The 15,905-nt window shown below is 46.5% G+C and overlaps 1 protein-coding gene across 4 annotated transcripts in view; it reads left to right on the forward strand.

Annotated features, from left to right (window-relative positions):
- The window catches only part of csnk2b (casein kinase 2, beta polypeptide), a 40,563-nt gene that overhangs the window by 3,169 nt on the left and 21,489 nt on the right, over positions 1-15,905 (forward strand). The window contains exon 1 of one of the 4 annotated variants that reach the window (XM_055630639.1): positions 1,556-1,653. The exons of 2 other annotated variants lie outside the window; for them this stretch is intronic. In XM_055630639.1, coding sequence (XP_055486614.1) covers positions 1,581-1,653 — 73 coding nt within the window. In that variant the 5' untranslated portion in view covers positions 1,556-1,580. Of the gene's footprint in view, positions 1-1,555; positions 1,654-15,905 lie in introns of those variants that run through there. One more of the 4 variants, XM_055630640.1, reaches the window with a different exon arrangement.

Here is a 15,905-nt window from a genome sequence, read left to right on the forward strand (position 1 = left end):
GCAGATGCTGGTTTATATGGAAGATAGACACTAAATGGTGGAGCAGGATAGGCAGCCTCCAGATAGAAGGAACGGGTGACTTTTTGGGTCGAGACCCTTCTTCAGATTGAGAGTCGGGGAGAGGGAAATGAGATATGGAAGGGTAGGGTGTGAAAACGAGAGATCGAAGGAGAGACACTGAAATAAGGAAGTGTAAGGAGTGACAATGAGACATTAAAGGGGATGCAGCTCAAGGAAATGTAGACTAGATAATTGTTGGCCAGGAGAAGGTGACCACGAAGCAAGCAGAGATAACATTTATTCAGGGGGATTGGCACATGGATTTGCACTGAATGAAGGGATATGGAGTCCGTGCTGGTGAATAGGAGATGGTCTTGGCATTGTGTGTTGGAAGGAACTGCAGGTACTGATTTGCACTGAAGAGAGGCACAAAATCCTGCAATAACTCAGCGGGTGAGGCAGGATCTCTGGAGAAAAGGAATAGGTGTCGGGTCGAAACCCTTCTTCAGACTGGATCCCTGACGCTCTGTCTGAAGAAGGGCCTCGATTTGAAACTTCTCCTATTCCTTTTCTCCAGAGATGCTGTCTGACCCAGCTGAGTTACTCCAGCATTTTGTGTCTATCTTTGGTCTTGGCTCAGACACAAAATGCTGGAGTAACTCAGCGGGTCAGGCAGCGTCTTTGGAGAAAAGGAATGGGTGACGTTTCGGGCCGAAACCCTTCTTCAGACTGAGAGTCAGGGGAAAGGGAAATGAGAGATATATTGATGGTGATCTCGTGAGATATAGAACAATGAATTAAAGATATTGTGAAGAAGGGTCTCGACCCGAAACATCACCTATTCCTTTGCTCCATAGATGCTGCCTCACCCGCTGAGTTTCTCCAGCATTTTTGTCTCTGTCTTCGGTTTAAACCGTCATTGGCAGTTCCTTCCTACACATTTTGCGTTGGCATCATGTTCGACATGGATACAGTGGGCTGTACGGCCTGTTCTTGTGCTGTACTGTTCTATATTAATTGAAGCATTGACAAAGCAAGTGATATCGAAGCAACCCGCCAATAGAATGGTGTTAGCACGGTGGTACAGCGGCAGAGTTGCTGCCTCACAGCGCCAGAGACCCCGGTTCGATTCTGACTACGGCCACTGTCTGTACAGAGTTTGTACGTTCTCCCCGTGAGTTTTCTCCGAGATTTTCGCTTTCCTCCCACACTCCAAAGGTGCCCAGGTTTGTAGGGGAATTGGCTTGGTATATAAATGAAGTGTGTGTAGGGTAGTGTTAGTGTGCAGGGATGGCTGGTCGGTGCGGACTCGATGGGCCTGTTTCCGCGCTGTATCTCTAAACTAAACTTGCTAAACTAGTAAAAGCGACAAGCTCTGTGTCATCACTTCCGTCTGTTGGTGACATCACTCGGCGGCCACTGTGACCTCGTAACCACAAATTGGTGAAATCACTGCAGTCAGGGCCGCACTGTGACATCATTCCACTCAGCTGGTGATCACCTTGCTGGCCTTCATTGCCCTTTGCTGCTGCACTGAAGACGCTGCTTTACTTATACCTGTTCCTGCTACATAACCGGCAATGCCCAGACACAGAAGCATTGACAGCTCGCTGTTGCAAGATGAACAACTGCAGCTTCCAAATGACAAACATAGTAGGTCGTTTCGTATGGAAATCAAATGTTCACGGATGTTAGATTCATAGCCTAACTTTAGGAAGGACATTCTTGCTATTGAGTGAGTGCAGCATAGGTTTACAAGCTTAATTCCCGGGATGGCAGGACTGTCATATGCTGAGAGAATGGAGCGGGCGGTTGGGCTTGTACACTCTGGAGTTTAGAAGGATGAGAGGGAATCTTATTGAAACCTATAAGATTGTTAAGGGTTTAGACACGCTAGAGGCAGGAAACATGTTCCCGATGTTGGGGGAGTCCAGAACCAGGGGCCACAGTTTAAGAATAAGGGGTAAGCCATTTAGAACGGAGATGAGGAAACACTTTTTCTCACAGAGAGTTGCGAGTCTGTGGAATTCTCTGCCTCAGAGGGCGGTGGAGGCCGGTTCTCTGGTTACTTTCAAGAGAGAGCTAGATAGGGCTCTTAAAGATAGCGGAGTCAGGGGATATGGGAAGAAGGCAGGAACGGGATACTGATTGGGGATGATCAGCCATGATCACATTGAATGGCGGTGCTGGCTCGAAGGGCCGAATGGCCTACTGCTGCACCTATTGTCTGTAATGTTGTAAAGTTTTAAAAATAAGATAGAAAAGTCAACGCTATTCCTCGAGTATAAGTCTAGTTGATGCGGTGTAAACATTTGTCAAGGTTTCTCCAGCAGCTGCAACTTCCGGCTATGTTGATGTTAAATTGCAGCAAGGATTCAGAGTGTTTAATTGTAACATTTATCGACAATGGAACAGTGAAACTCTTACTTGCAGCAGCATAACAGGCCTGTAATATAATACACCAATACCCCATTTTTGGGGTGGCCCGTTGGCGCAGCGGTACAATTGCTGCCTCACAGCGCCAGAGACCCGGGTTCGATCCTGACTACGGGTACTGTGTATACAGACTTTGTGCATTCTTCACGTGGCCTGTGTGGGCTTTCTCTGGGTGCTCCAGTCCCCTCCCACACCAAAGACGTACAGGTGTGTAGGTTAATTGACTTTGGTAAAATTGTAAATAGTCCCTATTGTGTGCAGGATAGTTATGGTGTGCAGAGATCGCTGGTCGGCATAGACTCGGTTGGCTGAAGGGCCTGTTTCCGTGCTAAAGTTAAAAAAACCTAAAATATATAATCAAAAATTCAACTAATTATTGACCCCGATACTAGTGCAAATATTCAAAAAGCCGCTATTCATTAGTGCAACCAAAGATGGATCATAGCCCGGTGTGTAGAGTTCAAGACTCTGGTTGTTGGACTAGCGTGCAGAAACAAGCCCTTCACCCCGTCATGCCTATGTTGACCCTCATCTGCACTAAGATAATCACAACATTGCTGGTGTAACTCAGCGGGACAGGCAGCATCTGTGGAAAGAATGAATGGGTGACGTTTCAGGTCGAGACACTTCTTCAGATTTCTACATTAATCAGCTTGATTCATAGCCGATGTCTTGTCATGGACTGGCTCATGCAATCGAACACTGTGAAGGTACCTGCCTCTGTCACAATATGGCGGTATGATACCAGTAGGTGTTTTACAGCGGAATGGGATTCTCTGCAGCTGATCGTGAAGTAATTATTTTTCACTGTCCTCTACATCAGTGGTTCTCAACCTTTTTACAGTGATGTACCCCCTGTGAAATATTTTTTCAGCCAAGTACCCCCTAACCAGCGCAAAGCATTTTTTGGTTGAAAAAAAAAGACTTAAAACAGAGCACTGTGCCATCAGTGTCTGATTTATTAAACTTTGGAACTGATAAACACATTCAAAATTCAAACATTTGAAAAAAAAGTATTTCGAACATTTTAAATGTTAATAATCCATGACTAAATGTATTGCAAATATTTCTCATCGCTAAAATGTAGTGATTCAAACTAATGTAGTGAAAACAGTGACCATATAACCATTTAAAACTATAAACTGAACCATTTAAAACTCCATAAATGTGCAAAACACTGCTCATTTGTAGTGGTCTCTCTTGAACTATTTGGAAATAAAAAGATATAACTTAAAAAAAAAAGACATAATTAACTTAATTATAAATAAAGATTTGTGCACATAAAAATAATTATCAACATAAAGTGTCCTCTTTTGGGATCATAGTAAAGATCTGTGCTCAAAAAGAAATCATTAACTTAATTTTAAATAAAAGCAGAAATTGCTAAAAATAAAAAATAAAAATATTTATCATCGGTTTGCTAGATATGAACTGTTTTGGGAGAGAAAAATGCTCACGGCAGACCAAACGTGTTAAACAGAAATTGGTCAGATATTGAGCTTTACACAGTAAGAAATCATGTGAAATCATCACTGACTTTAATTTTAAATGAATGTACCTGTATGTTATACTGTTTAGTTTGGAGAAACAACCAGATAGTTACTGAGTTCGCACCGACCAGCGATTTTTGTTACAGATTTGACCATTTTATTTGGCGGCCAATCAAACGCTGTCTCTAAGGCGGTTGCATCCAATCACCAACCAGCTTGCCTTAAAATACCCGTCCAATCAACAAATAGGTCTCCTCCCGTCCAATCAGCCGCTGTCTCCAAGGGCATTGTGTCCAATCACATAATGCAGTTTAATGGTAATTAGCTAAATAATAATTAGCTAATAACTCTAAAGGTTGGAAGCCGGCGGAGCTACTGACAGTCAAACGGGAGGGAGCAGGAGAGATTCACACAGTGTAGAATCCATAGCACCTAGTGTACAATTTCATAATATATACTAAATAACTGGGCTGACACACCTTGGCTGGGAACCTGGGGTTCACCAAAATTGTTCCCAATTGGGCCCTGCACATCCTAAGGCCGGCCCTGTATATGTAGCCCTATATTTTAAAATCTCACGTACCCCCTGGAGTGCCTTCACGTACCCCCAGGGGTACGCGTACCCCCATTTGAGAACCACTGCTCTACATTTCCTGTTCTGAGAGCTGTAACGAGTGCCAAATAAAGATCATAGTATCTTTGACCTGCACCTCCTCCAACCTCATCTATTGCATTTGCTGCTCTAGGTGTCAGCTTCACTAAATCGTTGAGCCCAAGAGTAGGCTTGGCGATCGCTTCGCCCAACACCTCCGCTCGGTTTGCAATAACCAACCTGATCTCTCGGTGGCTCAGCACTTCAACTCCCCCTCCCATTCCGAATCCGACCTTTCTGTCCTGGGCCTCTTCCATGGCCAGAGTGAGGCCTGATGAAGCCGAATTTTATTTAAAAATATAAGAAGATATTAAATTGGCTTCTGGGCTAGCTTACAGCTTATATTTAGTGTCAAATTAGGCTTGCCTCAGGTTGCGGTGTGTGTGAGATAATAAATCCTATAACATTGTCTCCCAAGTGAGGAAGTGACAGAGGAAGAGAGATATCTTTGAAGTAAGATGCCATAAACCAAATGACCAATGTTTATGGGGTGGAGGCAATAAAGGAAGAGAGAAATAGCCAGTCACATCTTTGTAAACAAATGACCTATGTTTATGAGGGACCAAATGACAGAGGAAGCAGCGAAATGAGCTAGGGTGGTCTATTTGGAGATAAAATGACTTAAAGCAAATGGCCAATGTTTTTAGTATATCTTGTACCATGTAAACACAGACTAATGTCTGTGGAATGTGCTAAGGGGACAAAAAAACCCTATTTAAGGCAATGTAATTCTGTTGTTAAGGGAAGAGGACCGAGTGCAGTTAAGTGTCTACATTGGTCACTTAGCTGGAATTCTTGCTCCCTTCCATCGGCCGATGTTAAGTAAAGTTTTGAACTGGTCTACCAAACAGTTTGTGTGGTGTCTGTTTATTAAGAAGCGAACCTGGTTTAGTTGTTAAGATAAGTAGCTTTTTCAGGCCCACCTTAAATTGGAGGAGCAGCACCTCGTATTTCGCTTGGGCAGTTTACACCCCAGCGGTATGAACATTGACTTCTCCAATTTCAGGTGGTCCCTGCTTTCTCCTCCCCTTCCCAGCTCTCCCTCAGCCCACTGTCTCCGGCTTCCTTTCTTCTTCCTGCCCCCCCCCCCCTCACCTCAGTCTGAAGAAGGGTCTCGACCCGAAACGTCGCCTATTCCCTTCGCTCCATAGATGCTGCCTCACCCGCTGAGTTTCTCCAGCATTTTTCTCTACCTTCTATTTTCCAGCATCTGCAGTTCCTTCTTAAACAGTATCTTGCTCGAGTATATTTGCTGCCACGTAGGTGATTCCACAATTCACTGTTGTCGAGGCTTCAAAGTTGCAAAACTTGAAATACTTGCTAATTTGTGTTAGTTTTAGTCTCTTGGTTATGAGGCTCTAATTTGAGAGTGTTTGAATGTAGAAGCAATCTTAGAATGATCTGCAACAAGTTGTCGTTTCATTTCTTCAGTGCTGCCATTGCCCTGAATCCCCGTGAATGCAAATGCCAGCAGGATTCGAGGTGCAGACCAGGAGATTGAAACCAGGAACTGCAGGTGCTGCTTTGCACAAAGTGCTGGAGTAACCAAGAGGGTCGGGCAGCATCACTGGTGATGCTTGGAGAAGGGATGCTTTGGGTTGGGACCCTTCTTTTTGCCGGCTTTCTTTTGCATCTCCTCCATGTACTTATTCTGGGTGATCAGCCATGACTCGTGACCGGAAACGTCACACATTTCTTCTCTCCAGAGATGCTGCCAGTCCCGCTGGGTTACTCCAGCATTTTGTGTCTATCTTCGGTTTAAACCAGCATCTGCAGTTCCTTCCTGCAGAGTCATCAGCATAGTAGGAGCTGACCTCTTATGGAGCTGTCTAATGTATTCAGTTCCCTGACTATCTATAACCTAACCCCCTCCCCCCCCCCCCCCCCCTTTCTTAATACCTCTTCTTAGCCACTCCGCACTGCACTCCACCATCTTCTCTTCGCCCCTCTCCTGTGGAATAGAAGATGTAAAAGCATGAAAGTGCGTACCACCTGGTGCAGGATCGGTTTCTTCCTCGATCTTCCAATCCGCCTCATTGCGACCCTTGCACTTTTTAATACCTGCACTTTTCCCAGCTAGAACATTTTATTCTGCATTCTGTTTATTTTACCTTTTGCAATACGTGTTGTGCTCTGGTATGGTATGAACTGCCTATCCAGCGCGCAAAGCAAAGACTAATTAGGTTATCCAGCCCATCTCTACCATTCAATCATGGCCTATCTATTTTGACCCCATTCTTCTGCCTTCTCACCGAAACCTTTGATGCCCTGAGTAATCGAGAATCTATCAATCTCCCAATGACGTCAAAGATTGAAAAGACTAGGCTTGTATTCACTGGAGTTTAGAAGGATGAGGGGGGGATCTTATAGAAACATTTAAAATTATAAAAGGACTGGACAAGCTAGATGCAGGAAAAATGTTCCCAATGTTGGGCAAGTCCAGAACCAGGGGCCACAGTCTTAGAATGAAGGGGGGGGGGGGGGGGGGGGGGAAGGCTGAGGTGAGAAAAAAACTTTTTCACCCAGAGTTGTGAATTTGTAGAATTCCCTGCCACAGAGGGCAGTGGAGGCCAAATCGCTGGAGTAATTTAAAGAGTTAGATAGAGATCTAGGGGCAAGTGGAAACAAGGGATATGGGGAGAAGGCAGGCATTGGTTATCGATTGAGGAAGATCAGCCATGATCACAATGAATGGCGGTGCTGGCTCGAAGGGCCTAATGCCCTCCTCCTGCACCTATTTTCTATGTTTCTATGTTTCTATGACTTGGCAATGAGATTCACCACCCTCCGGCTAAAAAGATTCCTCCTCGTACCAATAATACCAGTTTCACTGTGTGCTTCCTGGAATGTGGTTTGCAACTTTTCTACACTATTGCCTGAAGAATGAATGAATGTTTATTAGCCAAGTATTCATATGGAAAGAATTTGCCTTGGTGCTCCACCCGCAAGTGACAACGACATACAGAGGAAATTCTGTCCCAAGTTTGCCCGTTGCTTTTGTACATCGATTGTAAGGCTTTTCGAGGGGTTGTTATAGGTCCACTGTGCGAGGTGGAGAGGGGTAGACATGTGGGGGGGGGGGGTGTGGCTGGGGGAAACTGACTTTTCCATCTTCCCCCACACCCAGGCTTGGCTCCTGTCTGCTGATCAGAGGGATATTGGTGACCAGAGTGGGGGCAGTGAGTTTGGGAGCATTTTCCCCACCTCCCCACCCCCCCCGTGACACATCCTCCCGCTGAAAGAGGATGTGCGGTGGTGAGTCGAGTCACGTCACTCTCAGGGTGAAACGATCAACACGGGGCACTAATCAGGGGTTCCAATCCCGCGGTCCATTGCGGCTAATCAAACCAAAATTGGCACGTTGCCACGCTCTCTCTGCAGCCTTTGCCAATTGCGTCTGCGTCTTTTACCTGCAATCAATTCGGCAACTGAATCATCCTACCACAACCAGAGAGCAACGCTGAACTACTATCCACCTCTCTGGTGACCCTCGGACTATCCATGATCGGACTTTGCTGGCTTCACCTTGCACTAAACGTTATTTTATTATCATGTAAATGGATTGGTTGTAATCATGTCTTGGCTTTGCGCTGACTGGTTAGCACGCAACAATAGACAATAGGTGCAGGAGTAGGCCATTTGGCCCTTCGAGCCAGCACCGCAATTCAATGTGATCATGGCTGATCATCCACAATCAGTACCCCGTTCCTGCCTTCTCCCCATATCCCCTGACTCCGCTATTTTTAAGAGCCCTATCTAGCTCTCTCTTGAAAGCATCCAGAGAACCTGCCTCCACCTCCCTCTGAGGCGGAGAATTCCACAGACTCACAACTCTCCGTGAGAAAAAGTGTTTCCTCGTCTCTGTTCTAAATGGCCGACCCCTTAAGGCAGGAACAGGGTACTGATTGGGGATGATCAGCCATGATCACATTGAATGGCTCGAAGGGCCGAATGACCTACTCCTGCACCTATTGTCTATTGTCCAATGTGTACATGTTCTAGGTGTACTTGTGGGCAAAATCTATTTGAAAATATCATCACTGTCTTGTTACCTGTACAGATTCCTTGCACTGTGGCAGAACAACAGAGCAATAACTCTAGCATTGAAATCATTGAATTTACCTTTTAAAGAGAGATCTATAATGTCAGCGTGGTGGAGAGACTTTGGTTTGAAAACAGAACGCTCTTGATTCCTGAATGGGTGATTGGAGGTTAGTGTAGACTCGGTGGCCAACTAACCTACAAACCCACACTGGATGGACTCGGCTTGTACTCGCTAGAATTTAGAAGATTGAGGGGGGATCTTATAGAAACGTACAAAATTCTCAAGGGGTTGGACGGGCTGGATTCAGGAAGATTGTTTCTGATGTTGGGGAAGTCCAGAACAAGGGGTCACAGTTTAAGGATAAGGGGGATTCTTTTAGGACCGGGATCAGAAAAAAATTTTCACACAGAGAGTGGTGAATCTGTGGAATTCTCTGCCACAGAAGGTAGTTGAGGCCAGTTAATTGGCTATATTTAGGAGGGTGTTAGATGTGGCGCTTGTAGCTAAGGGGATCAGGGGGTATGGAGAGATTCAGATTCAGATAAAATTTAATTGTCATTGTCAGTGTACAGTACAGAGACAACGAAATGCATTAGAGAAGGCAGGAACGGGATACTGAATTGGAAGATCATCCATGATCACATTGAATGGCGGTGCAGGCTCGAAGGGCCGAATGGCCTACTCCTGCACCTATTTTCTATGTTTAGGATGCAGAAGGAATTAGGAGCAGAACTTTGGACCACCGAGTCCACACCAACTAGCAATCTCCCTTATTCTAGTTCCAGACACCATTCATCAACATTGAAAACATTAGCGACGCAGCGGTGCTGGTTTGCGACGGGAACAGTGACGGACGCACCACACATCTCTGTCCTCCAGTTCCTGCGGACTTCCGCCGCTGGAAGTATAGGATTTTGGTGTGTGTGCTTTGTCATCATTCCTTACAATGCTGCGTACGGCAGTGATCGCAACTTCTACTGAAGTGGATGGCTAGAAGCTAATCTGCCCTTTGACAGGTCTTGTCTTTGGTCCTGCTGGGGGTCCACAGCCCCCTCCTCACCTGGAAAAACCAGGTGGGGGAGACGGTTTAGTCGCCGACCATATGGAGCAGGTAGCATGGGATTACATGGTACCCATGGCGGGGAGAACTCCCCCCGACCTGACTACTAGGGACAATTTATAGAAGCCAATTACAGAGCTGCCAAGTAGTACGGATTTTCCGTATTTTGTAGGGAAATACGATAAGAATACGGATGTACGGATTTGCTTTGTAAAATACAGATTTTTTTAAATCAGCCCGACTTCCTGTTTCATCTTCCTGCTTCAAAAATGCAAGGATATTAAAAAGTCATACTGTAACTCTAAAAATTAAAGCAGACTTAAATCTATTAGTATTTTAAATTTCAAGATCTGGATGATTATTTTTGTAAGCTTTGATCTGCCTGTCCTGCTACAGGTTTAAACAGCGCTGTCGTGCTAAACTGATTATAGCATTACCTGCTGGAGCGCTATTGCCTTTACACATAGCGCTATGGGTCACAGACTTTGGGGAGGGAGAAGGAGAGGGAGGGAGGGAATAAGAGAGGAAGGGAGAGAAAAAGGACGGAGAGAGGGAGGCTTCCAAAATGGCTTCTTCATCACCATCTGGTGCTAAAAACAGGAAGCAGCCGTTCAAACAGAAGTATACAAAGAGATGGCAATGAGTGCACTGCCAAGTATGGTGCGTAGAAGACATGTCAATTGATAGCAAAGTTATGCATTCTTGTACTCTTACATGGGTATGACTGCACATTAAAAAAACACGTTTTTTCAGCAAAATGGATCAGCATGAAATTACTGATTTCCTCAGCAAAATACTGATTTTCAGGTACTAGAATACTGAAATGTTCTGACAACATTTGGCAGTTCTGCATTTAACCAACAAAGGTGCATGTCTTTGGGATGGGGATGAAACCGGAGCGCTCTGAACAAACCCACGCGGTCCCTGGGAGAATGTACACACTCTGTACAGATAGCACCCGAGGTCAGGATCGAACCCTGGTCTCAGGGAGATGTGCTGCAGTGCTGCCCACGTTAATGCATGCTGCGTGTGTGCGTATGCATCGGCCAGCTGCATTGGCCTTTATTCATGGGCCAGGTTGGCACACCTTCACTGGAAATGGAATAGGATGTTATTTTGGCACTTGCAGCTAAATTTTCAACACGCAAAATTATGAGTGTACACGGGAACTCCGGAGTTAGACAATAGATGCAGGAGTAGGCCATTCGGCCCTTTGAGCCTGCACCGCCATTCACTGTGATCATGGCTGATCATCCACAATCAGTACCCCGTTCCTGCCTTCTCCCCATATCCTTTGACTGTGGTCTCACTAGGGCCCTGTCCGACTGCAGACGGACCTATTTGCTCCTCTACTCCTCTTATGATGAAGGCCAACATGCCATTCGCTTTCTACACTGCCCGCTGACTTTGTGAGCTCTTGATTAACTTGGTGGAATTTAATTTGCAGCAACCTTTGAGAGAAATATCAGTGTGTTGAGTTGCCAGGGTGCCCAGAAGCAGTGGATAACATGTCTGTTGTCCCGGTCACCATGGCTCTGTTTAGAGCAACTGGTCGGACCTTGTTTGACTGCAGGACCGTTCCTGAAGCGAGAGAAAGTCCTGCTCACTTTCTGTGTGAGCTCCTTGCAGAGTGGATGTGGCAGATTCAAACCAGCGTCGGTCAGGTTAAATCTAGTTCGGAAAGTGTGCTTCTGCGCTACGAGAGTAAAATTGGCCTGGGCTTACAGAAGAAGGGGTGAGTTTGTTGGTAGACAAAAGTGCTGGAGAAACTCAGCGGGTGGGGCAGCATCTATGGAGCGAAGGAAATGGGCAACGTTTTGGGCCGAATCCCTTCTTCAGACTGATGTAGGGTGGGGAGGGGGTGGGGGGGGGTGGGAGAGCACAGGAGAAAGGAAGAGGAGGAGCCTGAGATCTGAGGGAGAGCTGAGAAGGGGAGTAGACAGCAAGGGCTACTGGAAATTGGAGAAGTATTGTCTCACTATGGTCTAGTTTAGAGATATAGTGTGGAAACAGACACTTCGGCCGGCCGAGTCCAAGCCCACCAGCCCCCGAACACTGGCACGATCCTGTACACACTAGGGACAATTTACAATTTTGATTTAACTCTTTTTATTTGAATTTCACAGCAATTTGCATACATACAATGATAACAGACAGTGACAGTCAAGGCATAATTGTGCAACAGTATGTAAGCGACCCTCAAAGCCCTTACCCTTACCCACCTTCAACCCACCCGAATCAGGTCGGAACCAAACAGGAACAAACAACACTCACATACGTACACATCCACACAAATATGGTAAGATAAACGAAACAAAAAGTACTAGAAAAAAAAGGGGGTCACTAATAACAGTAAATAAGTAAGTAATTAAATAAATAAGTGTGGGGAGGGGTGGGAGGTTAAGGGGAGAGCAGCTGCAGTAGAGCAGAACAATGGTGGAGAGCACTCAGTCCTCTTCTGAGTCCGGGGACATGTTGAGAGAGTTAACAAGTTCCAAGAAAGGGTTCCATGTATCTAGGAATGTCTTGGTAGAGCCTTTGAGAGAGAACCTAAGTTTTTCAAGCTTTAAACTGTAAAGCACCTCCTTAATCCAGCGGGTGTGTGTCGGGGGACAGGTGAGCCTCCAGTTAAGCAAGATCAGTCTCCGGGCTAACAAGGTTGTAAAAGCTAGAACCCGTTTCACCGCAACAGAGAGGTTGGTGTTGGGAGGGCTACCGAAAATGGTTGACAGTGGGTTTGGAGGAATAGTCTGGCCGTAGGCTCTGCTTATCAAGTCGAAAGCACTCCTCCAAAAGGCTGCTAGCTTAGGACAAGACCAAAACATATGGCTATGGTTGGCAGGAAATTGATTCCATCTGTTGCAGGTGTCCCTAACAGCGGGGTAAATTCTAGATAATCTTGCATTTGTGTAGTGGACTTTGTGAAGGACTTTGCATTGGATTAGGCCATGACTGGCACATATGGAGGAAGAATGGGTCAAATCCAAGGCAGAGTCCCATTGCTGGTCTGTTAGTTTCGTATTCAGCTCACCCTCCAATGCAGCTTTTAATGAGGTATGAGGATTCAATATAACTGACCCTAACAAGTTATACAAAACAGAGATGCATTTCTTCCGGTTGGGATCTAGAGCTAAGATGGTATCGGTCAGGGTTTCGGGGGGGGGGGGGGGGGGGGGGGAAATTTGGGAAATGGGGGAATGTCATCTTCACAAAATCCCTAATCTGGAAAAAACGAAAAAGGTGGGAGTTTGGGAGGCTATAGTTGGACGAGAGCTCCGCAAAAGACGAAAATATGCCATCCTTGTATAGGTTTTTGATACTACTGATACCGTTGCTATGCCAGGTTTTGAATGCGTGGTCTGTACTTGAAGGTTTAAAGATGTGCTTTTTAAGCAGTGGGGTCAAGATGGAAGGGCCTTGTAAACCGAAGTGTTTCCTGAGTAGACTCCATATCTTGAGCGAGAGGGACGCAATTGGGCCTGCACCCACAGATGTTATAGGAAGGGGGAGTTGGGAGCATAGGACAGACTGCAACGGGAGATGTGAACTCGCCTTTTCCATGTGTACCCAGGTCGGTAGGTGGTCGCAATTTTTACTGAAGCCAATTAACCTACAAACCTGTACGTCTTTTTGGAGTGTGGGAGGAAATCGGAATGCCCGTATAAAACCCACGCAGGTCACGGGGAGAGCGTACAAACTCCGTGCAGACAGCGCCCGTAGTCAGGATCGAACCTGGGTCTCTGGCGCTGTTATTATTTTGTGTCGTCACACTACATTTTAGTGCCACGTCATTGGCCTCAGCAAGGTCTTTGTAGCAGTTTCACAGCTCAGGAGATGTTCTATAGTCTGGAGGCCCAGTCCACACTCACAGTCTGCTGCATCTTCAGTATATCCCCACTCCAGCATCTTCCATTTGCTCCTCCCCGCGCCTGTCTGTTGAGACGGTGTCAGTTTATCCACGGTTGGTCGGAACCCGGTGGGAGATTCCCGGAGGGATCGATTGCTATGTGAATTGCTTATAGACAATAGGTGCAGGAGTAGGCCATTCAATGTGATCATGTCTGATCATCCCCAATCAGTACCCCGCTCCTGCCTTCTCCCCATATCCCCTGACTCAGCTATCTTCATGAGCCCTATCAAGCTCTCTCTCTTGAAAGCATCCAGAGAACCGGCCTCCACCGCCCTCTGAGGCAGATCATTCCACAGACTCACAACTCTCTGTGTGAAAAAGTGTTTACTCATCTCCGTTCTAAATGGCTCACCCCTTATTCTTCAACTGTGGTCCCCTGGTTCTGGACTCCCCCAAATTTGCAGTATTGTGTACAGTTTTGGTCTCCTAATTTGAGGAAGGACATCCTTGTGATTGAGGCAGTGCAGCGTAGGTTCACGAGATTGATCCCTGGGATGGCGGGACTGTCATATGAGGAAAGATTGAAAAGACTAGGCTTGTATTCATTGGAGTTTAGAAGGATGAGGGGGGGGGAGGGGATCTTATAGAAACATATAGAATTATAAAAGGACTGGACAAGCTAGATGCAGGAAAAATGTTCCCAACGTTGGGCGAGTCCAGAACCAGGGGCCACAGTCTTAGAATAAAGGGGATGCCATTTAAGACTGAGATGGGAAAAAACGTTTTCACCCAGAGAGTTGTGAATTTGTGGAATTCCCTGCCACAGAGGGCAGTGGAGGCCAAGTCACTGGATAGATTTAAGAGAGAGTTAGATAGAGCTCTAGGGGCTAGTGGAATCAAGGGATATGGGGAGAAGGCAGGCACGGGTTATTGATTGGGGACGATCAGCCATGATCACAATGAATGGCGGTGCTGGCTCGAAGGTCCGAATGGCCTCTTCCTGCACCTATTTTCTATGTTTCTATGTTTTTACAGACTTAAAACAAAGCCCCAGGACTACCTCTATGTTATCCTACTGTCTCGTTCACTCCCTATGCTCATGGGAGAATTTTTCAGAGGCCATTCAACCTACAAACTCAGCGGGGCAGGCGGCATCTATGGAGGGAAGCAATGGGTGACGTTTCGGGTCGAGACTCTTCCTCAGACTGATGTGGACCCTTCAGAAAAAGGGTCTCGACATGAAACATCACCCATTCCTTCCCTCCAGAGATGCTGCCTGCCCCGCTGCGTTACTCCAGCATTTTGTGTCTATCTTCGATGTAACCCGGCATCTGCAGTTCCTTCCTACACACGTTGAGCTCATTCAGAAGTTTGCGTGTTGAAAATGAAGAAACAAATGCCAAAGCAACATCTAATTTACGCTGGTTTATACTGAAGATAGACACAAAATGCTGGAGTAACTCAGCGGGACAGGCAGCCTCTCTGGAGAGAAGGCATGGGTCTCGACCCGAAACGTCTCCCATTCCTTTTATCCAGAGTGGCTGCCTGGATAGAAGGGACAGGAAGCATCTCTGGAGCGAAGGAGCGGGTGATGTTATCGGTCGAGACTTTGTGTGTGAAGAAGGGTCTCGACCCGAAATGGTCGCCCGTTCCTTCTCTCCAGGGATGCTGCCTGTCCCGCCAAGTTACTCCAGCATTTTGTGTCTTATCTTCGGTGAAAACCAGCGCCTGCAGTTCCTTCCTACACGGGTAATGGGTGGACACAGCCCCAAGTGCAACCCGGGTAGTTTGGAGCTCAGTTGGAGTTCACTGTGTTCAATGACATGATGATTGTTGGGACGAAGCTGCTGCTGAACCTGGATGTTGCAGTTTTCAGGCTCCTTTTCCTTTTTCCCGATGGCAGGAGTGAAATGAGTGTGTGGCCAGGATGGTGTGGGTCCTTGAGGATGCTGGCTGCCTTTTTGAGGCAACGCCTACTATAGATCCCTTTCCAGGTACCGGCACTAGTGACGTCCTGTTTAGTGCAGAGAAAGCTGATCACAGCGGAAAAGGCAACATTGGGTTTACTTTAGAGATACAGCGCGGGAACAGGCTCTTTGAAACACTGAGTCCGCATAGACCAGCGATCCCTGCATTCTATCACACACGCACGAACGAACGTGCGCACACACACACACACACACACACACACACACACACACACACACACACACACCACACACCCCCCACACCCACCCCCACACACCACCACCACACACACACCACCACACACACACACACCCACACACACCCCCACACACACCCACACACACACACACACACACACACACACCACACACCACACACACACGCACAAAATTACAATTACCCCC

This window comes from Leucoraja erinacea, unplaced genomic scaffold (genome assembly GCF_028641065.1).
Source record: "Leucoraja erinacea ecotype New England unplaced genomic scaffold, Leri_hhj_1 Leri_465S, whole genome shotgun sequence".
Classification (NCBI taxonomy): domain Eukaryota; kingdom Metazoa; phylum Chordata; class Chondrichthyes; order Rajiformes; family Rajidae; genus Leucoraja; species Leucoraja erinaceus.